At 33.4% G+C, this 27,909-nt stretch overlaps 2 protein-coding genes across 2 annotated transcripts; one reads left to right on the top strand and one right to left on the bottom strand.

The window, feature by feature from the left end:
• The first annotated feature begins 114 nt into the window (after positions 1–114).
• LOC130899629 (protein yellow-like) lies at positions 115–27,103 on the top strand. Its single transcript, XM_057809698.1, has 14 exons — positions 115–134; positions 205–420; positions 2,901–3,085; positions 3,763–3,858; positions 3,912–4,149; positions 4,201–4,385; positions 6,499–6,690; positions 7,355–7,528; positions 14,622–14,760; positions 16,151–16,414; positions 16,490–16,636; positions 25,638–26,005; positions 26,375–26,618; positions 26,751–27,103. The coding sequence occupies exons 1-14, from the start codon at positions 122–124 to the stop codon at positions 27,083–27,085; spliced, it is 2,796 nt and encodes a 931-aa protein (XP_057665681.1). The 5' UTR covers positions 115–121; the 3' UTR covers positions 27,086–27,103.
• LOC130899498 (15-hydroxyprostaglandin dehydrogenase [NAD(+)]-like) lies at positions 18,795–20,058 on the bottom strand. Its single transcript, XM_057809483.1, has 5 exons — positions 19,861–20,058; positions 19,681–19,807; positions 19,522–19,628; positions 19,022–19,353; positions 18,795–18,963 (listed from the first exon to the last, which is right to left on the bottom strand). The coding sequence occupies exons 1-5, from the start codon at positions 19,957–19,959 to the stop codon at positions 18,816–18,818; spliced, it is 813 nt and encodes a 270-aa protein (XP_057665466.1). The 5' UTR covers positions 19,960–20,058; the 3' UTR covers positions 18,795–18,815.
• Positions 27,104–27,909: the final 806 nt, after the last annotated feature.

Here is a 27,909-nt window from a genome sequence, read left to right as displayed (position 1 = left end):
CCGTTCCCATTATTCAAAAATATGTACGGTTATCAATTTCGTTGAAATTGAGCAATTTACGTATATATATACAAGCTGCTACATAATATATTTCAAAATTAGTTCGTAATTTTCGTTTAAAATGGTAACTACAAGTAAGTGTTTCAATTTTCATGAATTTTTCTTTAAATAATTAATATCTTTATATACTTTTATTTATTACAGTTGGCAGATTATTTTGCCTGGCGCTTGTTTTATATATCTTGCCGAAGCCGACGTTTTCGCAGAAGGGAACGACAAAAAAATTCTCTATTCTATACGAATTTTCTTATTTGGAATTTGATTATTCCTCAAGTCGATATAGAGAAGCTGCCATCAAATCTGGTGAATATATACCAGGAAAACTTGCTCCAATCGACACTGACGCGTATTTCAATCCAAGTATGTACAGGGTGCTACAAGACATGTCTGATCACACAGTATAGTTCAAAACAATTTTTTTGTTTGTAATAATTCAGACTTCTTGCTACAAAAAAATATTGCGCTAAATTGAACTTCAGTGCAACACTGTAAATTCCTTCAGCAGCTTCCTTCAGATCTAAGTCAACGAATGATGGTGAAAAATTATCAAATTATAGAAAATATGTTAGCAAAAAACAAATTTGCCACATATTTGTCGATAAAATTTTAATTTATAAACAATATAATCAAAAATCCACTTTTAAGATATTTCAGGAACCACTGGAGGATCAAAATACGAGGTCTGGCTATTAAATAACCCAACTGGTTTCGAATTAATCCCTTCAATATATTCCCCTCTCGTCGCCACACACATTTCCATACGTTTTTTCCATTGATCCAAGCAGTGCTGGAAGTCTTCTTCGGCGAGGGTCTTTAGGAGCTCTGTCATGTCTTGTTTTACCGTTTCCATCGACTCAAATTCAGTCCTTTTCAAAGCAGATCTTTTTCTAAACTTTCAAGGAAACTGAGCAGACCCGTTGAAGCAAGAGCTTTTGGTCAGGAGTCGGGTTTTTTGGCACCAGCTTCGCACAAACTTTTGTCGTGTGTGATTCCTCGTGTAAAATTTTCTTTATCGGCGTTTACTGGTTTCGAATTAATCCCTTCAATATATTCCCCTCTCGTCGCCACACACATTTCCATACGTTTTTTCCATTGATCCAAGCAGTGCTGGAAGTCTTCTTCGGCGAGAGTCTTTAGGAGCTCTGTCATGTCTTGTTTTACCGTTTCCATCGACTCAAATTCAATCCTTTTCAAAGCAGATCTTTTTCTAAACTTTCAAGGAAACTGAGCAGACCCGTTGAAGCAAGAGCTTTTGGTCAGGAGTCGGGTTTTTTGGCACCAGCTTCGCACAAACTTTTGTCGTGTGTGATTCCTCGTGTAAAATTTTCTTTATCGGCGTTTACTGGTTTCGAATTAATCCCTTCAATATATTCCCCTCTCGTCGCCACACACATTTCCATACGTTTTTTCCATTGATCCAAGCAGTGCTGGAAGTCTTCTTCGGCGAGGGTCTTTAGGAGCTCTGTCATGTCTTGTTTTACCGTTTCCATCGACTCAAATTCAGTCCTTTTCAAAGCAGATCTTTTTCTAAACTTTCAAGGAAACTGAGCAGACCCGTTGAAGCAAGAGCTTTTGGTCAGGAGTCGGGTTTTTTGGCACCAGCTTCGCACAAACTTTTGTCGTGTGTGATTCCTCGTGTAAAATTTTCTTTATCGGCGTTTACTGGTTTCGAATTAATCCCTTCAATATATTCCCCTCTCGTCGTCACACACATTTCCATACGTTTTTTCCATTGATCCAAGCAGTGCTGGAAGTCTTCTTCGGCGAGGGTCTTTAGGAGCTCTGTCATGTCTTGTTTTACCGTTTCCATCGACTCAAATTCAGTCCTTTTCAAAGCAGATCTTTTTCTAAACTTTCAAGGAAACTGAGCAGACCCGTTGAAGCAAGAGCTTTTGGTCAGGAGTCGGGTTTTTTGGCACCAGCTTCGCACAAACTTTTGTCGTGTGTGATTCCTCGTGTAAAATTTTCTTTATCGGCGTTTACTGGTTTCGAATTAATCCCTTCAATATATTTCCCTCTCGTCGCCACACACATTTCCATACGTTTTTTCCATTGATCCAAGCAGTGCTGGAAGTCTTCTTCGGCGAGGGTCTTTAGGAGCTCTGTCATGTCTTGTTTTACCGTTTCCATCGACTCAAATTCAGTCCTTTTCAAAGCAGATCTTTTTCTAAACTTTCAAGGAAACTGAGCAGACCCGTTGAAGCAAGAGCTTTTGGTCAGGAGTCGGGTTTTTTGGCACCAGCTTCGCACAAACTTTTGTCGTGTGTGATTCCTCGTGTAAAATTTTCTTTATCGGCGTTTACAACCTCAGCAATCGTCCGGATGGCCATTCGACGATCTGTACGCACAATTTAGTTGATTTTGGTGACTGTTTCCGGAGTTTAAACAGTCACAGGGCGACCTGGGCGCTGTTCATCTTCAGTGCTCTCACTAAAGCGCTTACACAACTCAAAAACACGCGCACCAGATAGAGAATTGTTTCCGTAGGCCTCTTGCAACAATTTATAGCACTCAGTCGGAGAATAGTGAACGTACTACTCGTCTAGGGTGCCCTCTAGGCGTGCAGTCTCGTTATTTAATAACCAGACCTCGTATACTGTTGCTTTGTTTGTAACGTTTCAGACAAGACGTTTAAAAATAATTATTGTACTAAACTAAAGTTTAGTTCTTGGAGAAAATTTACAAAATACAGTTTTCTTCCTTAATTGCCTTTTCATCAGATCCGGTTCATAAATTAGTTAACCAAATCGTGCTTAGCGATTTATCAAATTATAGAAAACGCCGTGTCCAATTTAATGTGTTATATTTGACAATATTTATCCAGGATATATTTTTTTTAGAAACCAACCAAAAAACAACGTTTATCACAATTCCCAGATTTCAAGACGGCGTACCTGCTACGTTAGGAACCGTATTTAAAAATAGTAGCGGATATCCTATCATTAAACCGTATCCTTCTTGGGATTGGTTCAAAAATCCTACATCTTGCAACAAACAGAGGATTGTATCAGTTTACAGGATCATGGTAATACATTCATTAATCAAATCGTCAATTTGAAACGACGATTATCCTTGTCGTACTATCGAATTTATGGGGAATACTTTACCGATATTTTCTCCCATAGAACGAATTGGTGAAGACCCATAATGTCATTCCTATCCTCTTTCTCCTTCTTGGATTTGTTACCCAAATTTTCAAAAAACTTTTTTAATATTCTAGATACGAAGTCTTCTTGCAAACCAACAGAATGTGGAGTACCCCAAGGCTCAGTACTAGGCCCTATTTGAAAGTGATCTCAGTGCAAAGCAGGAAGAAGTTAATATCTTAGATAAGGTACAAATATGTAACTTTAATTTTAGAAACGTTGAGTCAGAGAAGTTTGGAATCGCACCATGATTTAAAGGTGATTAGGTCATTAGATTTGGTCCTATGAAGTGCCGTCAGATCGTCTGCAGTTTTACCACTGCTAGGCGACGTCGTTTCTAAGCAGAAGGGCCTAGTAGTGGACCTTGGGGCATTCCATATGGCTTGCAAGAAGACATCGTTGTATCAAGCCTTACCAGCTGACTTCTGTTGGCGAGGTATGACTTAAACCATGCAAGAGGTGTCCCTTGCAATTCGTTAATTAAAATATTTTGTTTAACACAATCGAAAGCCTACGTGTGGACTTTGTGTGTCTAATATCTATATCATATATTTAGGTAGATTCGTGTGAACGATTATGGGTAATGGATGGAGCACAGATTGGAGAAAAAGTGGCGTGTCCACCACAAATAATGGCTTTCGATTTGAAAACGGTAGGCTCTTGTACGAAAACACAATCACAGTCATTATTATCCTTATATTTCAGGATAAATTGATAAGTACATATGAATTACCGCAGGATCAGTGGACCGAAAACTCGACATTTGTAACTCCAATTATTGACATTGTGAATCGTAAAAATAGATGCGAAAACACTTTTGTTTATATGGCCGATTGTACTGGTTATTCACTAGTCGTATACGATCACAAAAAAAGAATTTCTTGGATTGTCAAAGACGAAACAATGAAACCGGATCCAGATTTCGAAACGTTCTCTATTGCAGGTGATAATAAAATGTAACTTTCGTATTCTGTCAATTATAATGACCTTTCAGGTCAATCGTTTCAATTACAGGACGGAATATTAGGTTTAGCTTTAGCTCCAAGTGTTCCCGTATACGGAAAACGTTTATTCTATCACGCCATGTCGAGTGAAATCGAAACTTGGGTCAGAACTTCCGATCTACAGAACCAGCAGCTTTTTACTGACAGTCAAACTTCATATTCCCACATTTTTTACGTAAGTTATTTGATTATTTTGTCTGAAACGCTTTGATGCTTTTACAATGATAACTACTACTAACTAATTGGAGTATGCTGGTTCTATTCTAGTGGAATGTCGAACCAGAGACTTTTGGTGGCCCGAAACAGATATTGGTCCCAAGGCCAAGTCCCAAAACATAGAAAATATCAAAAAAAGAATTTCTAATAGAGTGTGTTGTCGCCCTTCGTTCTAATTACAGCTTCCATTCGTTTTGGAAGTCTTCTAAACAGGTTCTGGACGTATCCTTGCGGCATGTTTTCCCAGAAGTTAAAAGGAACATTTTGAAGATCATCTAGTGTTCTTATTGGTGTCGGATGTTGCCGAATTCGTCATCCTAGATGGTTCCAGACATGTTCTATTGGGTTAAGGTCCGGGCTACGTCCAGGCCAATTCAGGGTGGGTACTTTGACCTCTTCTAAGTACTGTCGAACCTTTCTAGCAGCGAGTGGACGACCAATATGAGGCATGTAGGGCACTACATGGGGCTCTAGGATATTGGTTATCTAACTGTCATCATTTAGTCTTCCATCATTCACTGGTACTAACTCCGCGCGACTCTCGAAAGAAATTCCTCCCCAAACCATGATAGAGCCACCACCAAAGCTTCGGTTTGACAAAAATTAACCGTTCACCACGTCGCCTATGAACTGGTACACGCCTATCTGATGAATACAGTCAAAATATTGATTCATCCGTGAATAGAATATTGAATCTTGAATATACCAATTTGCTGGTTCTCGAGCAAATTCCAATCTTGCTACTCGATGTTTTCTGGTAAGACGTGGACCTCTAGCTGGTACTCTGGCTACTATCTGCTTCTCTCGGCCTATTTCGAACTGTTTGTAGGCTTATTCGGACATTACGAGCAGCCAACGGATCTGTTTGCAACCTTCGAACGGTGGTTAACCTCAAATAACGAAGTCCAATTACCCCGGCGACGTATTTTTGATTGCGGCCATCTTGTATGAGCGCGATGACTCCGGCGGCTTCTTCATACGTCGCAAGTCTTGTTAAACGTTGAGGCACATCCATTATTAACAAAATAAATTCAAATTTTCACTATACAATAACACAATTTGCTTAGAAAGTTCTCGATCTCCAAGACAGAAATGATTTACTCGAGCATTTTTGTAAAAATGTTGTAAAAATATAACATAACATAGTCATAGCTGGAAAATCTTTGGTCAACGAGCCGTTTCTTCAAATCTGGGAACAGAAAATAATCCGAGGAGGGTAAATCTGGCGAATAGGGTGTATGAGGTAGCGGTTTAAACCTAACCTAACCTAATTCATCAATTTTGACGTTGCAATAGTGGATGTCTGAGCCGGTGCATTGTCTTGATGTTGATTGTTTTTTCTTTTTCCAAGATAGTCAGTTCTCTCTTTGCAGTCCATTGTTTTGATTGTTCTTTTATTCACAGAGTTTGAAAGCCTAATATGTTTGTTAGTGGATTTTCTTCGATATTTCTGGAGTCGTCACCTCATTCGGTCGACCACTGAGATGCTGGTCTTCGCGGGTCGTACGGCCTCGTTTAAGGTCTGCTATTCAATATTTTACTTTTGATAATAAAGGAGCAGCCTTACCCAGAATAGAATCTAGACCACCTTCGATATTTATGTTTACAAATTCATCGAAAACCTTCACTATTAATGGCTGCCAAACGAATACTAAACAACGTGGCGTGTTCAAACTTGAAACATATGTTGTATAGGTTATGTACTTTCTAATACAGTGAAATTTTTCAAGCAACTGCCGCCATTTCTAGGTCACGTCGTGACATATTTAGAAATAAAATATTGCATTTTTAAAAACTTCGTAAACGGTCAAAAAATAAACATAAACATGAGATAAAACAATTCTTAAACTTCGTATCATCACAAATCACTAGCGTAAAGATTTTCCATCAAATTAAAATTAAAACTTTTTCTTTCTAACCTTAATTCTGTCAAAAACGTCAATGATGTTGTCAAACGGGAATTTTTGTGTGTAACACCAGTAGTCGTACGCAAGCGATGGTTGTGGTGTTAATGATTTTAGAATGGATTCTAAGTTTCTCATATTTTTATGAATATATTATATCCATTTCAGACCTTCAAAGGTACACGCCATACGCAAAGCGCAGCCGAAGCTATAGATAAAGATGGAGTTTTATATTTTGGTTTAATGTCGAATATATCAGTGGGTTGTTTTGATACGAGAGGCGAATACGGCTTACCGGGGAATTATTCAGATGTAGTAGCTCGTAATGAGGAAACTTTACAGTTCATTAGTGGCGCCAAAGTGAGTAAATAAATTTATCTAAAATAACGAGATTCTTAGTAAATAAATACTTTAAATACGATAATAAGTCTTCGTATCAAGTCCATTGCTCGATGAGGCTATAAAAGAAATAAAAAACAGTTTAGACTGCAATCACACCAACTCTCGCAATTACACTGTCTGACGTGCGTTTCGATAACCAAGTTATCGTCTTCAGAGACTGTTTATCTGAGTATATTCCACAAATAATCCTGATAGTTTACAAACAGGTTTAAAAGTCGAAACTAATCATTTTCTGACTATCAAAAACTCTTGTTAGAACACATTTGAGTTGGTGTGCATAAACAAAAGTTCGAAGATGCTTTCCACGGATTACAGAAGCTGAAAAAAGGGAAATTTATTGTCAAACGGATCTGTAGAGTTATAAAAGATCCTCATTTATAGTATAGTTAAGAATTTTTTTAACTTATTTGTTGATTGATTCAATCTTGTTTGTTACGGTGTTGATTATTTAAGGTTATGCAAAATCATCGAAGTGAAACTGTCAACTGTCAATATTGAAGTGACTAGAGTCACATTTAACTTACATTTTAGCTTTTTCTTTGTAAATTTCGAAAGTATCGTAGCGGAAAACATATTTTAAACTAATAAATACTATTTTCCTCAATGATAGTTTTCCTTTTAGGTAATAGCCCAGTCCCCAGACGTCGAATATCTACAAATAATATCCTCCAGGTTCCAGAAAGTTGCTACAGATACTTTGAACCCTGCTGAAATTAATTTTAGAATACAAACAGCTTGTGTGAGGAATTTGAAAGTTGGTACTAAATGCGATCGAAAATATAACGGAAACAAATATTATTAAGTCCTTAGAATTGCTCCTTTCTATTTTTAATAGCAATCAGTATGGAAATAATTGTTTGTTTCCGCTTCGATTTATTGTTTTTGTTATTTATAATCACTTAACGTTCTCATTGAATTGATATTGAACTTGAAATATGTGTGCGAAATAAATATTTATATATTTGTATTTGAATATTATTCACAATTAGCCTGTATTATTATCTATTAAATCCTTGTTTGCATTGTGTTTGTTTTTATTCATAATTATTTACTAAATACGCCAATCAGTCTCATCAAAGAGATGGAGATTGTAAAGAAAATTGCTTCTGAATTCCATATTCCTGCATTTGACCAATTATTTCAATCTTGTTTGTTATTGAATCAAACTGTCAACTGTCAACATTGAAGTGGCTAGAGCTCGCATTTAAGGAAGTTAATCTTGTTTACTCCAGAACGTTCCGAAAGTGTTTTGCAGTACGGAACTGTGACTTTCAATACATGGAACACTCAAAATGCAACCTTTCGTATGTAAATAAATACAGAATGAAACTGTCAATTGTCACATTTAAGGAAGTTAAACTTGTTTACTACAGAACGTTCCGAAAGTGTTTTGCAGTACAGAACTGTCACTTTCAATACATGGAACACTCAAAACGCAACTTTCGGTATGTATTTAAATACAGAACGAAACAGTCAACTGTCATATTTAAAGAAGTTAAACTTGTTTACTCCAGAACGTTCCGAAAGTGTTTTGCAGTACAGAACTGTCACTTTCAATATATGAAACACTCAAAACGCAACTTTCGGTATGTATTTAAATACAGAACGAAACAGTCAACTGTCACATTTAAGGAAGTTAAACTTGTTTACTCCAGAACGTTCCGAAAGTGTTTTGCAGTACAGAACTGTCACTTTCAATACATGGAACACTCAAAACGCAACTTTCGGTATGTATTTAAATACAGAACGAAACAGTCAACTGTCATATTTAAAGAAGTTAAACTTGTTTACTCCAGAACGTTCCGAAAGTGTTTTGCAGTACAGAACTGTCACTTTCAATACATGGAACACTCAAAACGCAACTTTCGGTATGTATTTAAATACAGAACGAAACAGTCAACTGTCATATTTAAAGAAGTTAAACTTGTTTACTCCAGAACGTTCCGAAAGTGTTTTGCAGTACAGAACTGTCACTTTCAATATATGAAACACTCAAAACGCAACTTTCGGTATGTATTTAAATACAGAACGAAACAGTCAACTGTCATATTTAAAGAAGTTAAACTTGTTTACTCCAGAACGTTCCGAAAGTGTTTTGCAGTACAGAACTGTCACTTTCAATACATGGAACACTCAAAACGCAACTTTCGGTATGTATTTAAATACAGAACGAAACAGTCAACTGTCATATTTAAAGAAGTTAAACTTGTTTACTCCAGAACGTTCCGAAAGTGTTTTGCAGTACAGAACTGTCACTTTCAATACATGGAACACTCAAAACGCAACTTTCGGTATGTATTTAAATACAGAACGAAACAGTCAACTGTCATATTTAAAGAAGTTAAACTTGTTTACTCCAGAACGTTCCGAAAGTGTTTTGCAGTACAGAACTGTCACTTTCAATATATGGAACACTCAAAACGCAACTTTCGGTATGTATTTAAATACAGAACGAAACAGTCAACTGTCATATTTAAAGAAGTTAAACTTGTTTACTCCAGAACGTTCCGAAAGTGTTTTGCAGTATAGAACTGTCACTTTCAATACATGGAACACTCAAAACGCAACTTTCGGTATGTAAATAAATACAGAACGAAACTGTCAACTGTCACATTTAAGGAAGTTAAACTTGTTTACTCCAGAACGTTCCGAAAGTGTTTTGCAGTTCAAAAACTTGTATTTTTGTGTTCGCGTTCTTTGTTTATCGATACTATTAATTAGTTAAAAGCAGCCGATGGTTGAATAATAACCAAAGATGTTCTACAAAGATTATCGTTTTCGTTGCAATAATTACCGGTTCCAATATAATTAATTTATTTCAATTGCATATGTAACATAATACCAGTTAATTACGTAATAAGAAAGCAAAATTCTTTGTCAATCAACTGTTATATTAATTATTTTAAAACACGACAATATTGTTATAGATAAATCCGTAGGCACGAGCTCCGTCGCTTTCACACTCTTCGTGATCGTCCGAAGTATCGGTCATTGAATAAATCAATTTTTACTCTCTATGTCAAATCAAAATGTTTAACGTTAAATAAAATCGGAAGTGTTGTTGATGTTCGTTTCGTTCAAATGGTGTCATAATTACAATTTCTAAAAGGTCAGTACAAAATAAAACGCTTATCTTTACTTCTTTAATCTTAATTTTCTTATTTCTTTGATTTATTTCAAATTGTACGTATTTTAGCTCAACGCGTTTCTTTAGACTAGATTTTATTAAACCAGAGTGGCCCTTGTGTGGAGCTTTGTCGTGTATTATTTCTTCGGATTCTCATATAGTAAAACCAATTTTATAATTTTAAATATTACCAAAAAATCCGCATATACAAAAGTAAAGTGGATTGAGACCCACTACTTTTGCAAAACATTAGATTCCATTGATGTTATTTGCCGTACTGAAAAGTTCTTAGGCTAACAAATAGAAGGCGCTGCTAGTATTAATTCCAATTAGCCCTAACCTTCAAAAGACGCGCGTCAAAATTTGACAACCATCCTACTTTTAGTTATAGCATTTTGAGTAAAGCAACGATTGTTTATTTGAAAAAGAATAAAAAATAATTTCGTTTAGTTTTTCGGCAAAATATACTATTGAAGCAAACGCTTTACACGATAAACGTTATCCGGACTTTGTTATAGAAAAATTAATCGTTGATAAGAGATGTAATTGGTTCAAACGATGTATGCAGATGGCGCCCTAAACAGGTGACTTTTATTTGACACTGGAGTGCAATCTACACACACCCGAGTGGACTACGCGTGTTGAACGATACCAAACCGTGGAAAGATATAAAATTCGATTGGAAAGTTTATGGAAAAAAATATAAATAACCACATTACGTATAGGAGGTTTTGAAGGACGAAATCGCGGACAAACGACACCATTTTGAAGATAACAGAGTGCTGCTTCATCAAGACAATATACAATGTCACAAACTGATCTTTTTCTGGAACTTCAAAGCTGAAAAACTATGTGAAGGGATGATTTTGGGAAACCGGACGAACTGTATAAACATTTCAGTCCAATTGATGCCGAGGTTCATTGAATAATCATTTGATTGAGCTGTACTTTGATGGAGAGGTATTTAATACCTAGAATTTATCAAACACATTCTGAGGATTTAGATCACGTGGTAATGGTACAACAGAAATAAAATAACCCTACCAGACCACCAGGGTATACATTGCCAAAAAAGAAACGACGTCAACAACCAAATGGATGACTTAAGGATCGTATGGAGTCTCAATGGAGATACACTCCAAGACTAAGACGATCCAAAAGATTCGTTCCATCTTAAGATGATAAAAAAATACAGGTGGTGTTATTTGGAAGTGTTACTAAACTTACTCGTGAACAGGCTACATAAATTTGACCGTGGAAGAAAAAGTTCTCTCTCAAATCGATTCCTGCCACTTTCAAAGATTGACCTTGTGATAAAACGGAGAAATTAGTTTTTAGATATTCACACGGGACTCATTTCTAAAAAAGAATCGCTTCGATATTTCATTTTCGTCATGAAGAATTGCTAAATATATGGTTCCGTAATAAAAATGTTTGTTCAACTTTTTGAACCCTTTCCGAGTCGAAATTTGAAAATCGCAGAAATCAGTTTTTAGGTATTTGTACGGGGAATGTTTTAGTGCGAAAACGAAGTCGATATCTCGATTAGCGACCGAGAAAAACCAAAAAATCTAATTTGCAAACATACCCCGTTTTATCCCTTTGAAAAGGAAATGTCGCAAAATCCTTTCTTGACGCACGTCTATACACTGATACAAACATAACCTCAAAATTTCATGTCTGTATCTTTAATAGGCTTGACTGGGCGTTGATTTATGAATGAAACAGCAATTAAAAATTAATTAACAAAACTTTATAAATATCTATTAAATGCAGTCGTTTTCGTGTTGCAATAAACTCGCAAGATACTCGCCGTTAATGGTTTTTACCTTGTCAATTTCAGCAATAAAATTTATTCCACGTGCATACAAAAACAGACGCTACGACCTTACCTTCAGATGAAACGGTCTTCGCTCCAATTCGGACCAAATTCTTTCTTTTTTAGTCCATTATTTCGATTTTTGTACCGCGTGTGAACTGATGCACCCTTATTACATCCATGGTTATCAAACGGCGTATAATTATCGCTTTGTTGTTACGAAACTTTACCATTTCAAATATCTTCATCACAACACGTCGCCATTTTGCGCACAGCCCGAATTCTTATACTTTTATAGTATCAATCTCTTTTGAACCAGCAAAAACATCATCTGTTGTTAATTGAGTATCTCAAAGCCTCTGAGCAATGCAAAAAACCGATTCTTTATCAAAATGTTTTGATAAAAACCGCAATACATCGAAACGTCAAGATTTGTTTTTGTTTTAAACCGAAGTTTCAATCAAAATCAAGACAATTATTTATAAACAAAACTATATATATTTTTGACCTTCCAGTTCTCATTTTGAAGACATTATCGACAAAGAAAGGTGATGAAGTTATTGATTCATTGATAAGAAGTGATCAGATTCCGTCTGTATATTCCACACCCCTTTTTTTGGGTTGATTCCAAGGTCTCAATCTGATTACTACTTAGAATTCCACCAAAGAAATTGAAGCTGAAAAGAAAATGTTCTTACCATCAACAACATCGTGGATATTAACACTATCGCAGCTGATTTGTGTAGGGTTCAGTTCCTCGGTGGGTTTTAAAGGAAATTTCAATACTTGGATTGAAACAGGCTCTTTTAAGAAGAGGTGGCTTCTCGAATTATTCTGGACTTGGTGGAGCGATGGTTTGATTTTATTTGAAGCGATTTAATCGATGACTAAATGCAGATGCAGCCAAAACATGATCCAGACGGGTAGGTTACTACCTGGATCAAAATCAGCAGTGATAGCGACTTGAAAGGCCTTGGAATCGATCGAAAAATGGGTGATTAGATGCTTGAATTAGGCAATCTAGATTATTGTTTCAAAGTGGAAGGAATTTTCAAAATTCCAACCCGTGAATCTTTCTTCGCAGTTGAAAAACCAGAAAAGCAGTTCGCGCCAAAATTACTGCAACTTCTTGTTTGAATTTGGTACGTTGCAGGATCGGTTGGCTAGGAAAAGTGAAATTTCATACCGCTTGCTTCAGGTAATGATAATTTTTTCAATGGAATTTCAAAATAAAACTTCACCCAGTACAATATTTATTGCTTCCATAAATTTTAATATTAAATCAATTAACCTTATGGCATAGATTAATATGTAAATAAATAAATGTATGGATAGACATTGATTTTATTTTGAAAGGACAAAATCATTCAAGGACTACAACTTACCACCATTTTCTTAAAAATATAAGGCGCGGATTATTGTATACCTGGTTTATTTGCGCGATCGGCAGTAGTCTGCTACTATAACTGAAAAAGTTTTGTTAATTCGTGATTTTCGTTAAAATTCTCAGAGGTAGGATAAATAAATTATTTAGCGTCTGCAATTCTACATTAAACTAGCCAATAAACCATGGTGTTATTCAATAATCCGTTAAAATTTCTTCACAAATTTCATTGCTTTTTATATTCATGAATATACAAGTCTCATTAATTTGAAACCAAACACAAAAAAATGTGGTTAATTCGACAATACCTAAACCCCAACGGTCACAATTTTTTGACATTAGATTACACTAGCGATGTTGTCGGACTGACTCCGATGAATCAAAAAATGAAGTTTTTTTTCAACTTTCTACTTTACTCATTAAATCTCTTCGATTTGTGATGATTTGTTTTGATTTTAGTTCATCATAAAATCAAGACAAGTCAACAAGATAAAATCAAGTTTATATATATTCAAAACAATACTTCGTGTTGTTTATTTTTGACTGTATCATACGTCAAGTTATAAAAGTTTCTCAAATCAAGCTAATACTTATTTTAAATAACTTCTTGATACTAAAAACTCATACGCTTGATATTATTTGATTTAATCCAAATTGTAGTTTGAGGTTAGAAAGCAAGAAAAAGTAACTGATGGTCAGTGTAGTCGCCATTTGCAATTTTCTTAACAAACAACGATGCTTAATACTTTCCTGTTTGAAAATGAACAACAATCTCAAGTATATCCGCATTTTTGCGAACGATTAAACTGTTTCCGGAGCTGATGTTCCTTTGGCAATCTACTTTTTATTTTAGGTTTAATCTACAGTCATGAATCGACGAAAAAATCGGTCTCAGCTCCCAACGCATGTATAATTGAATACTATAAAACATTATGATCCATATCACTGACGATAACTTCAAATTGGCAACGTCGCGCTCCCACCAGCTGATTTATATTTCGCGACCATGGCTATTTAAGAGCTTTTGTTTATTCAACATTTCTTAATCTTCGTATAAGTTTTTTCATACTTTCTGATCGTAGTTGTTAACCAATAATTCGTTAATAATAAAATACAACTTGAATTTATTGTTAGGCTGAGGAAATATGTAATTTATTCAAGAGCTAAGTTTAAATTTAGTCTCTTTCTAAACCAGTCCTGCAAATGTATGTATATTAGTTAAAGTACGTTGACTTCAATTCCAGGAAGGAATTATGTTGTTCAAAACATCTAATTTTGGGAGTAGCTTTGCTGCAAAGCTCCGTAATAACCTGAAATTTGTATCAAAAAAAACTCGGAAACTAAAAATATAATTTGAAAATATTTTTAAAGAATATGATATAATTGATCAAAACAAATTAAAGGTGAAAAATTTTCAATTGAAATTCTTTATCAAGTGACTTTTTTTAACAAAATTTTATCATTAAGTACACGTGTTTATTGGTTATGACGTCAGGATTGAGGTTAATTTAATATAGTGTATTAAAAATCGAGTTAATTATTTATTAACTTATAGGTAAACGTCGAAAATGGTTACAGCAGATAACTGGTTTCAAAATTGGCATCCGCCTGCTCTAATCACCGATCACCAACCGATACAAACCCCATTAGATTTCGGAAATTTCAGTGCTGGATACGACTACGGCTTCAAAACAACGAGTAAGCTCGAATATTTTATTTAACAACGTTGCCAGACTTTTTAAAGTCGTACGGAAATGTTAAGCGATGAGGTCATGTTTCTTTCGCGATATATAAAAATGAAATTTTGCTTATTTACCGTGTGTAGCTTAAGAAAAACATATTTAATTAAAGATTTTATATAATTTTCGAAATAGAAACGGTACTAATATCATTTTTTCGTAATAATTAACTAGATAATTGAAAGGAGGTCACACGACTTAATGGGGAAATTAATTATCATATTGTCTTAATATTTATGATTGAATTAACATAGTTTGCTATAAAATCTTATTGAATTGCTTTAAAAATATTGCAAAACAAACCCGTCACTCATGTTTTTTACAGCATTTAGACTTCATTCGATTCCTTTACGGACGTTCGAAATACTCGTATTCTCAAGTCTACGGATGTTTATAAGTAATTTCAAGGGCCTAGACAAGACAGTATCGCCATCTCTTAACAGCAGAACTATAGAATCTTCCACGCGCTTCGAGTCTAGACTAGAACCTTCCTTAACCGTATAAAACGAGTGCGTCGACCCGAAGTGAGTCAGTTGAGTCGAGTAATCAAAGCTATACGGTTCGAGAAGGATTTTAATTGTTAAACTGGAATTAATTCATAACTTTCATTCGTTTATTTAACTTACTTCGATATCCTTTAGTATGATCTTATTTAAGGTTAACGCCCTTTGAGAAATAAATGCACTCGTATGAAATATACAGTCGTTTAAATCGAGTGATATGACGTTTAATGGTTGATAAAGTTAATCGCGGAATGCTTATTGATTCCAAACCGATTTAAGCCTAAAAAGGAAGCAGAATATTTGCGGCTGCGGTTGGTGTATTTGTTAAATGTTTTCTATACCCTTATTAGAATATTATTCGGTTTCCGGAGTTTCGGTTTAACAGAGCGGAAACCATAAGTTTTTTATAAAGTAAAATAAGTTTGTTTACACTATTAATTTGCAAAGAAATTCTTGAAGAAATCACAGACTCGGTTTCATCATATAATAGACTGCAAATCTGCGTTGAAACGCAATTTGATGAATTCGATTTATCGTAGAATTCGATTCGGGGTTTAATGGGATTATAATAAAATAATTTAACAAAAAAATCTTTATTCAATTCGTGTTAAATAGATAGTAGTAAACTATAAAATGTTTAGGCGTGCACCTGAACTGCATTTATATTCGCAGGACCGTATTAAGGACCCATACTTTTTAATTATTAACACTAGTCAACAAAATTTCAACTCAGTGTAATTACATTGGATTGTTAACTTTATAAATGATATAATTAAACCAAAGTGGGGGATTAAAATGTTTTCTAAACAAACTTTTAATAATTTTATTTCTGTTGTTTATTTTTAGAGGTTCCTGAATTTGGACCCAACACGTTTTTGACTTATCTCATGTCACTTAGTGTCGCGAGACCACAAACTTCAAATTTTGCAATTCCAGACTCACCAACGCAAAGATTTATAAACAGAAACACACCGGTACCATTAGAAACAACTGGTCCTTTCAAAACTTGGTACTATTGGAGTACTTTGGATTTTGCTTATCCAACTAGAGTTGATAGAGAAATTGCCATAGCAAATAAGGAATTTATTCCAGAAAATAATCTTCCCTTAGGTAAACATTCATAAATCTATATTAAGAAGATCAAAGTATTAATTGGAAGTGAATGATTTAAATTAATTTTTATAGGTTTAGAAATTTATGGAGATCGTATTTTTGTTTCCATGCCTAAATGGAAACCAGGAGTACCGGCTACGTTAGCAGTTATACCGAAAGTACCAAGGGAAGCATCTCCAAAACTGGTACCTTATCCAAATTGGGAATGGCATAATGGTGGTAAGCTCTAAATTAATTTTATCTATATTATTAACTTTTATAGGAAACTAACAAGTTAGTTTTATAGTTAGTATAGTGTAAGTTTCATTCACATAGAGCGCGTTCCATCAAGCGTTCCACAGCGCTTGAAATACTCTTAAACGTTTCACAAAGCGACTTCGAATGTTGTCATGACTAGGGCGCGTTCCACCAAGCATTAACAGCGCTTGAAATACTATTAGACGTTTCTCAAAGCGACTTCGAATGTTGTCATGACTAGGACGCGTTCCACCAAGCATTAACAGCGCTTGAAATACTATTAGACGTTTCTCAAAGCGACTTCGAATGTTGTCATGACTAGGACGCGTTCCACCAAGCATTCACAACGCTTGAAATACTCTTAAACGTTTCACAAAGCGACTTCGAATGTTGTCATAACTAGGACGCGTTCCTCCAAGCATTAACAGCGCTTGAAATACTCTTAAACGTTTCACAAAGCGACTTCGAATGTTGTCATAACTAGGACGCGTTCTACCAAGCATTCACATCGCTTGAAATATTATTAGACGTTTCACAAAACGACTACGATCGTTGTCATAACTAGGACGCGTTCTACCAAGCATTCACAGCGCTTGAAATACTCTTAAACGTTTCACAAAGCGACTAAGATCGTTGTCATAACTAGGACGCGTTCCACCAAGCATTCACAGCGCTTGAAATACTCTTAGACGTTTCTCAAAGCGACTTCGAATGTTGTCATGACTAGAACGGGTTTCACCAATAATTCACAGGGCTTGACATATACTTAGACGTTTCATAAAGCGACTACGATCGTTTTGGTCACGACGAGAATGTCATTCATGACGTCATGACTATGGCGCGTTCCATCAAGCGTTTACGGCGTTTGAAATTCTCTTTGACGTTTCACAAAGCGTCTACGATCGTTGTGGTCACGGCGAGAATGTCATTCATGACGTCATGACTAACGTTCACGACGATCCTTGTTAAGAGGTAAGGAATATTATAATTACTCCACTAAAAAATTGAATAACTTACAAATTATAACATAACCTCTTACAGCTTTCGCTTAATTTTTTTTTTTTTCGTTTTGCCGTTCGTAATCCTTTCCACTTGGGTTTAAGATTATGGATCTGGATCTGGATCAAAGGGAACGGGAAAGATCGTGGCCTATCCCACTAAAAAATGGTTACAAAAAGAAAAAAAATACTCTGAGGAGTTGGTACTTTTTGCTAAATTTGCCAATAATGTCACCGAATTCGCATTGCAGCAAGTTATCTTTCATACCTAGGGTAATTCTCCATCCCTTTGTCTGTATTAACAAGCGGAAATATATCCGGATATAACTGGACAATCTTTTGTAGGGGTTTTTCCAATTGAACATAGATTTTCCGAATGCAAAGTCCAGATGTAACAACAACAGCGGTTCTGACTGGTTATGACACGGACTGGAGTTATTCTGTATTGCTAGTCTTGGGGCTTGTACGGCCCTCCACAACTATTGGAACATCTTGTGTTCTAGTATCCCCCATTTTTGGGGGTTGCCACGGAGAAGTGGTGTACCATCCTTCCAGTGGCTTGGCGATGATACAAGCCATAAAGCAAACATAAAAAAATTGACAAAAGTGATGAAATGAATAATTCTGAACCTTTGTCAAAACTCAAATCACCAAATTTGTTGACCAAAGCAGCTTATGAACCCAATTTTTCGGCTTTTTAACCAAGACACTTGAATCTGACGCTACCAACTAAACCAGTGGTTTTACATCATGTTTAATAAATAATCAAAGTTGTTTATTATGTAGTTATATGTGGATTGCTTTTTAAAATTGTGTATATACGTAATTTATCGATATCGATTACAGATTGTCTGCATATCTTGTTGTAAGTGAGCGTTTCCGGCTTCACGCTCGCGATCAACAAGTTTCGATAATATTTTGAATTCTTGTCGACATGTGAAAGCAATTTCTCGTAACATGTGTTGTAATTTCTATTCTTATTAAATATTTATCATAATTACTGTTATTTTCTAATAGTTGCCGATTGTTTATTAACATAAGTACCTCTGGCGATAATTGCTCTAATTCAAAGCAAATCATTTGATCAATTGCATAAGAAAATTAGCATTTTACTTTCTCATATCAATAATAAACAAAAACGATTCAAAAGTAATAATAACTTTTTAATTTTCCTGTAATAAATTTTTTTTCTGGGTATTTCTGTCTATTGGGATAACTTCGTAAGCTGGTTCGCCACCTTCTATCAACCAAGCGGTTCCGTTCGGAGCGAACTTAATAACCCTCATCACTTCTTCCGCCACGTGTTCTGGTCTACAATAAGTTTTAAAATGAAGTTTTTTTTTACTAATTTACTTGATATTTATCTTACTTTTGACCAGGCCATTTATTTATAGTAAACTGTAGATGTTCCTCATAAGGTTTACCTAAATTTCTCCCACTCATATCGAAAATTAACGGGGTAAATGTTATTCCCGGGCAAATGGCGATGAATCTTATATTCCATTTGTTATAAAAATGTTCGACACCCCACGATTTCGTCAAAGCAATCACGGCTGATTTAGTGGCTGAATAAATTGGGATATGCGGATAGAAGTCCCAAGCTGCAGTCGAAGCGATGTTTACTATAACTGCTTCGGGTCCTTGTTGATATTTTGTCAAGAATTTCTCTGTAGCTAATAGGATACCGTGAATTGTCCCATTCTAAAAAAATCTTGATGCAAATACTTAAATGACAGACTGAAGAGAGGTTATCATAGATAAAATCTTTTTTAGCTTCATAATAGGCTTCGATTTCGACGATAACCTCTTCATCGGCGAGATCAGATAACGGGAAAAACGCTGGTGGAAGCAATTAGTTTATGTACTCACCATATTTATATCAATTTCTCGTTCCCAAACTCTATCATTCAAAATCCCAGCATTATTGATTAGAATATCGATATGTTTAAATCTGTCCACGGTCTTTTGAAAAGCATCTGAAAACGTATAAATTGATACCTAATGTCCATCTACAATGTAATAACTCACTTTCGAATTGTTGTCTACTTGTAACATCAGTTTCAACAAAAATTGCTTTCCCAGGTCCAAATTCTTTTTCTATTTCCTCCAATGCCGTTTTGCCTATAGTTGGATTTATATCTGCAAGAGTTATGCCCTAAAAGTGAGAAAAATGATGAAACTGATAGAAACAAATCGATTAATATCTACCTGAAGGCCGTTTCTTAAAAGTTCCTTAGCATAATGTAAACCGATTCCAGACGCTCCTCCTGTAATAACTGCAAACTTTCCATTAATATTGAAGACCATTATTAATGAACGGGTTAAGAGAAATGATTATTTGGAAATATAATATTATAAATTATATCATTATACTAGAACATTATCGTTTTAACCTAAACGATAAACTCAATATCAATAACGATTATGAAATTTAATTAATGATATTTTGTTTACATAATATTTTAAAAATTCAACAATATTGCGTTCTAAACTAATTGAAATTAAATAATTGGTTGATTATATTTATTATTATGTTCCAAACAGCATTAAGTGCACAAAGTTGTATTTTGTTGCTATTTGGTTCATTACAGTTCATAGCGTCATAGTTCCAAACAAAGTTTTTAACCGAAATCAATCTTTTATTGTCAATGGTTTATTACAGGCAATAAACTTGTGTTCCAAATTGAATTAAATGTCGAAAATTTGATTTTTTCACTTAATGTTCTATTATGTTTGATAATATTGTGTTCCACACTGCTTCAAATTAAAAAATTTTATTATTACATTTGTTATTATGTTCCAAACAGCATTAAGTGCACAAAGTTGTATTTTGTTGCTATTTGGTTCATTACAGTTCATAGCGTCATACTTCCAAACAAAGTTTTTAACCGAAATTAATCTTTTATTGTTAATGGTTTATTACAGGCAATAAACTTGTGTTCCAAATTGAATTAAATGTCGAAAATTTGATTTTTTCACGTCATGTTCTATTATGTTTGATAATATTGTGTTCCACACTGCTTCAAATTAAAAAATTTTATGATTACATTTGTTATTATCTTCCAAACAGCATTAAGTGCACAAAGTTGTATTTTGTTGTTATTTGGTTCATTACAGTTCATAGCGTCATACTTCCAAACAAAGATTTTAACCGAAATCAATCTTTTATTGTCAATGGTTTATTGCAGGCAATAAAATTGTGTTCCAAATTGAATTAAATGTCGAAAATTTGATTTTTTCACGTAATGTTCTATTATGTTTGATAATATTGTGTTTCCACACTGCTTCAAATTAAAAAAATTTATGATTACATTTGTTATTATGTTCCAAACAGCATTAAGTGCACAAAGTTGTATTTTGTTGCTATTTGGTTCATTACAGTTCATAGCGTCATACTTCCAAAAAAAGTTTTTAACCGAAATTAATCTTTTATTGTCAATGGTTTATTACAGGCAATAAACTTGTGTTCCAAATTGAATTAAATATCGAAAATTTGATTTTTTCACGTAATGTTCTATTATGTTTGATAATATTGTGTTCCACACTGCTTCAAATTAAAAAATTTTATGATTACATTTGTTATTATGTTCCAAACAGCATTAAGTGCACAAAGTTGTATTTTGTTGCTATTTGGTTCATTACAGTTCATAGCGTCATACTTCCAAACAAAGTTTTTAACCGAAATTAATCTTTTATTGTCAATGGTTTATTACAGGCAATAAACTTGTGTTCCAAATTGAATTAAATGTCGAAAATTTGATTTTTTCACGTAATGTTCTATTATGTTTGATAATATTGTGTTCCACACTGCTTCAAATTAAAAAATTTTATGATTACATTTGTTATTATCTTCCAAACAGCATTAAGTGCACAAAGTTGTATTTTGTTGTTATTTGGTTCATTACAGTTCATAGCGTCATACTTCCAAACAAAGTTTTTAACCGAAATTAATCTTTTATTGTCAATGGTTTATTACAGGCAATAAACTTGTGTTCCAAATTGAATTAAATGTCGAAAATTTGATTTTTTCACGTAATGTTCTATTATGTTTGGTAATATTGTGTTTCCACACTGCTTCAAATTAAAAAAATTTATGATTACATTTGTTATTATGTTCCAAACAGCATTAAGTGCACAAAGTTGTATTTTGTTGTTATTTGGTTCATTACAGTTCATAGCGTCATACTTCCAAACAAAGTTTTTAACCGAAATTAATCTTTTATTGTCAATGGTTTATTACAGGCAATAAACTTGTGTTCCAAATTGAATTAAATGTCGAAAATTTGATTTTTTCACGTAATGTTCTATTATGTTTGGTAATATTGTGTTTCCACACTGCTTCAAATTAAAAAAATTTATGATTACATTTGTTATTATGTTCCAAACAGCATTAAGTGCACAAAGTTGTATTTTGTTGCTATTTGGTTCATTACAGTTCATAGCGTCATACTTCCAAACAAAGTTTTTAACCGAAATTAATCTTTTATTGTCAATGGTTTATTACAGGCAATAAACTTGTGTTCCAAATTGAATTAAATGTCGAAAATTTGATTTTTTCACGTAATGTTCTATTATGTTTGGTAATATTGTGTTTCCACACTGCTTCATATTGAAAAAATTTATGATTACATTTGTTATTATGTTCCAAACAGCATTAAGTGCACAAAGTTGTATTTTGTTGCTATTTGGTTCATTACAGTTCATAGCGTCATACTTCCAAACAAAGTTTTTAACCGAAATTAATCTTTTATTGTTAATGGTTTATTACAGGCAATAAACTTGTGTTCCAAATTGAATTAAGTGTCGAAAATTTGATTTTTTCACGTAATGTTCTATTATGTTTGGTAATATTGTGTTTCCACACTGCTTCAAATTAAAAAAATTTATGATTACATTTGTTATTATGTTCCAAACAGCATTAAGTGCACAAAGTTGTATTTTGTTGTTATTTGGTTCATTACAGTTCATAGCGTCATACTTCCAAACAAAGATTTTAACCGAAATCAATCTTTTATTGTCAATGGTTTATTGCAGGCAATAAAATTGTGTTCCAAATTGAATTAAATGTCGAAAATTTGATTTTTTCACGTAATGTTCTATTATGTTTGATAATATTGTGTTTCCACACTGCTTCAAATTAAAAAAATTTATGATTACATTTGTTATTATGTTCCAAACAGCATTAAGTGCACAAAGTTGTATTTTGTTGCTATTTGGTTCATTACAGTTCATAGCGTCATACTTCCAAAAAAAGTTTTTAACCGAAATTAATCTTTTATTGTCAATGGTTTATTACAGGCAATAAACTTGTGTTCCAAATTGAATTAAATATCGAAAATTTGATTTTTTCACGTAATGTTCTATTATGTTTGATAATATTGTGTTCCACACTGCTTCAAATTAAAAAATTTTATGATTACATTTGTTATTATGTTCCAAACAGCATTAAGTGCACAAAGTTGTATTTTGTTGCTATTTGGTTCATTACAGTTCATAGCGTCATACTTCCAAACAAAGTTTTTAACCGAAATTAATCTTTTATTGTCAATGGTTTATTACAGGCAATAAACTTGTGTTCCAAATTGAATTAAATGTCGAAAATTTGATTTTTTCACGTAATGTTCTATTATGTTTGATAATATTGTGTTCCACACTGCTTCAAATTAAAAAATTTTATGATTACATTTGTTATTATCTTCCAAACAGCATTAAGTGCACAAAGTTGTATTTTGTTGTTATTTGGTTCATTACAGTTCATAGCGTCATACTTCCAAACAAAGTTTTTAACCGAAATTAATCTTTTATTGTCAATGGTTTATTACAGGCAATAAACTTGTGTTCCAAATTGAATTAAATGTCGAAAATTTGATTTTTTCACGTAATGTTCTATTATGTTTGGTAATATTGTGTTTCCACACTGCTTCAAATTAAAAAAATTTATGATTACATTTGTTATTATGTTCCAAACAGCATTAAGTGCACAAAGTTGTATTTTGTTGTTATTTGGTTCATTACAGTTCATAGCGTCATACTTCCAAACAAAGTTTTTAACCGAAATTAATCTTTTATTGTCAATGGTTTATTACAGGCAATAAACTTGTGTTCCAAATTGAATTAAATGTCGAAAATTTGATTTTTTCACGTAATGTTCTATTATGTTTGGTAATATTGTGTTTCCACACTGCTTCAAATTAAAAAAATTTATGATTACATTTGTTATTATGTTCCAAACAGCATTAAGTGCACAAAGTTGTATTTTGTTGCTATTTGGTTCATTACAGTTCATAGCGTCATACTTCCAAACAAAGTTTTTAACCGAAATTAATCTTTTATTGTCAATGGTTTATTACAGGCAATAAACTTGTGTTCCAAATTGAATTAAATGTCGAAAATTTGATTTTTTCACGTAATGTTCTATTATGTTTGGTAATATTGTGTTTCCACACTGCTTCATATTGAAAAAATTTATGATTACATTTGTTATTATGTTCCAAACAGCATTAAGTGCACAAAGTTGTATTTTGTTGCTATTTGGTTCATTACAGTTCATAGCGTCATACTTCCAAACAAAGTTTTTAACCGAAATTAATCTTTTATTGTTAATGGTTTATTACAGGCAATAAACTTGTGTTCCAAATTGAATTAAGTGTCGAAAATTTGATTTTTTCACGTAATGTTCTATTATGTTTGGTAATATTGTGTTTCCACACTGCTTCAAATTAAAAAAATTTATGATTACATTTGTTATTATGTTCCAAACAGCATTAAGTGCACAAAGTTGTATTTTGTTGTTATTTGGTTCATTACAGTTCATAGCGTCATACTTCCAAACAAAGTTTTTAACCGAAATTAATCTTTTATTGTCAATGGTTTATTACAGGCAATAAACTTGTGTTCCAAATTGAATTAAATGTCGAAAATTTGATTTTTTCACGTAATGTTCTATTATGTTTGATAATATTGTGTTTCCACACTGCTTAAAATTAAAAAAAATTATGATTACATTTGTTATTATGTTCCAAACAGCATTAAGTGCACAAAGTTGTATTTTGTTGTTATTTGGTTCATTACAGTTCATAGCGTCATACTTCCAAACAAAGTATACAATAATAATATCCTGTATATTAATACGTTTTAGAAATCTACGTAAAATTTTAGTATACTTTTGTCTAGAAACTTTTTGAGTTATAAATTTTTTTGTAAAAAATAGGATACCCTTAAAGATATGAAAATGGTTTCTGTTCGGTTGCTTTCCACAAGATCAGACGTATTTAAATCTATATTGAAAAATTTTCCATTTTATACAGGGTGTGTATAAAAAGTGTTCAAAGTTCAACTTCGTAAATATCAAATTTCTTCATTTATTTAAATAGAACCACCCGGTTTTTTCTATTTTAATGCATTCAAAGGCAAATTCATGTATACTTATACGTATTGTGAGATACAGGAAGGTCCATGAAAAAGGTTGTACTTTAAATAGACATTTTCCGCTGCTAAATACTTTAATTCCAGATATGGAAAAAATCTTATTAGAATTCAGTTCCATAATTAAAAAGTACACCTTAACGTATTATTTAGGCCGGTTGAAACGAGTCACGCTTTCGTATTCGCCCCGAAATATCAAAATACAATAACTAGAATTAAGATTCTAAAAAAATGGCTTACTATAAGTTAAGTACTTTTCACTTAATTCGTCGGTTTAAACTATAATATCCAATTTCGCGTTTGTTTGGAAAATAACTGGACAAACGATTTGAAATATGCCGCCAAATGCAGAATGCACGCTTAGAACTGCTAATCGGCCGAGAGATGGCGCTGGAACGGGAACTCGAGCTGGCTGTCTAAAGGATGGGGTTAGTTTGAATCAAAGACGACATATTATTTTATTGTTTATGAGCCTAAAATCACATTTGCATCGTTTTTTAACACTTGTCACCTCAAAAATGGAAACCATCTCACTTTAAGGCACTTACTTTTTGTTTAAGGTTTTTGCGACAGCATCACATCAGTTTTCCGAATGGAAGCTGACACGTGCGGTCGTCTTTGGGTACTAGATAGCGGCCTTATTGACGTAACCATCGATCCCAAGCAAGTTTGCCCTCCAAAAATTCTAGTATTCGATTTGAAAACCGATAAATTACTTTTAAAATATGAATTACCAAAAGAATTTATTAAACAAGACGGTTTGTATTCAAATATTATTGTCGATGTGCGGGACGATTGTCGAAGTGCCCACGCTTATTTAGCAGACGTTTGGAGATTTGGAATAGTTGTTTTCAGTTTGGAAAAGATGAGATCTTGGAGGGTGACCGATCATTTGTTTTATCCGGAACCTCTAGCAGCAGCATACAAGGTAACATCTATATCTTTATATTGAATTTATATTTTTTATCGTATTTATGACCTTTAAGTCTATTTTCTAAATACTGAGATGTCTGCCCTATATATACAGCGTCCCAATTAATACAAGGCACTTGATATTATTTCTTTTATCTATCTTTTTAAAAAAAAAAACTTATTTTGAAATATATTGTTAGAAATTACATGGTTTTATTGAACAGTATTTATATACAGGGGTCCTTCGATAAGTACCTAACGCTCCGACGACTATAAGGTGAAAATTATTTGGACTTCGATGGGTATTTCCACCTCCGGGCACCCATTATACGGCGTTGCCAGATTGTGCATAATTTCCCTAGTTACATATTTTATCATTTTTAAGGTTCATAATTTGGATTTTGAATGGACGGATGGGATTTTTGGTATGTCTCTGAGTCCGTATTATTCACCCAATGAAGATAGGATTTTATTTTTCAATCCAATGTCCAGTTTTAGAGAATTCTATGTTAGAACTTCAGTTATTCGCAATGAGACCGGTTGGGCAGATATTAAGGAAGCTTTTAGACCAATTGGGCAAAGTAGAGGAAAATCGGGACATATGTCGGCTTCAAGAATCGATCAAAATGGTTGGTAACAAAATTTCCAATCCGAATGATGCATTTATTAAATTTTTAACATGATAATTGATCATTTTTTTTATATTTTCCGTTTATTTAGTTTCTAAATATGATAATTTATTTGTAAATACTATTTTTCAGGTGTAATGTTTTACAATTTGGTAACTAGGGATTCTGTAGGTTGTTGGGATATAAGGAAACCTTATAAACGAGCCAATTTAGGCGTTGTGGCTAAGGATAATGAAAAGTTGGTGTTTCCTAATGACCTAAAAATCGATAAAGAAAGGAGACAAAGCGTTTGGGTATTGAGTAATAAGTTGCCATTTTATCTTTACGCAAAATTAGATCCGAATGATATTAATTTTAGAATTTTGTCGGCTTATGTCGATGAGTCTACGAAAAATACAATTTGTGATCCTAGTTTTAGTTATTACGATACATTCGAAGAATATGTAGGAGATAACGATTGTTATTAAATATAATTTTTGCAATTATTTATTGTGAGTTTATTTAATCATCACCTACAGTTTGGAAATAAATCCAAAATTTTCGGGAGGCCATGTTTTACAAAAATAGCCGATTATTGTTCATAAAAAATCGGAAAATTGATAATTTTTAGGTTAGGTTGGCATTAGGGGAAGTAGGGGAGAAATTGGCTTCATTACTTGGGGTTTTTGAAATTTGTTTATTGAGATATTTCAATTTATCTACTGGCAACATCGCTTAACCAATTTCCCATCATTTCCGTGTATGAAAAAAATTTTATTCAAGGTCAAAGGTCAAAAAAATGAGTTTTTCGCGATTATCAGCAAAACGGTAAGTTTTATCATGAAAATACTTTAGACAAAAATTGTAGATCGTAAAATTATCTACAAAAAACTTATCAGTACTTTTTTTTCTACGACCTACCGTTTCTGAGATATTACGATTTTAATGGCTATCATAATTGCACGAAAAATACCAAAGCTGCAGAACTACAACGTCGAACTTTAGCAAGATCTTCGTCAAATTATAATTTATTTAATGAACTTATGACAGTTCCAGCCAGTCAACAGAAATTTCTTACAAATACACACAATAAGTCTCGGTTCATTTCAATGTTGTAAGAAAAGTTTACTGTTACAACTTTTACAACATTATATCTCAGAAACAGTGGCTTGTAGGAAAAAAAGTATTAATACGTTTTTTGTAGATAATTTTATGATCTACAAATTTTGTCTGAGGTATTTTCATGATAAAACTCACCGTTCTGTTGATAATCGTCAAAAACTCATTTTTTGACCTTGAATAAAGTTTATAT

This window comes from Diorhabda carinulata, chromosome 11, assembly GCF_026250575.1.
Source record: "Diorhabda carinulata isolate Delta chromosome 11, icDioCari1.1, whole genome shotgun sequence".
Classification (NCBI taxonomy): domain Eukaryota; kingdom Metazoa; phylum Arthropoda; class Insecta; order Coleoptera; family Chrysomelidae; genus Diorhabda; species Diorhabda carinulata.
This window is presented reverse-complemented; position numbering and strand designations above follow the sequence as displayed.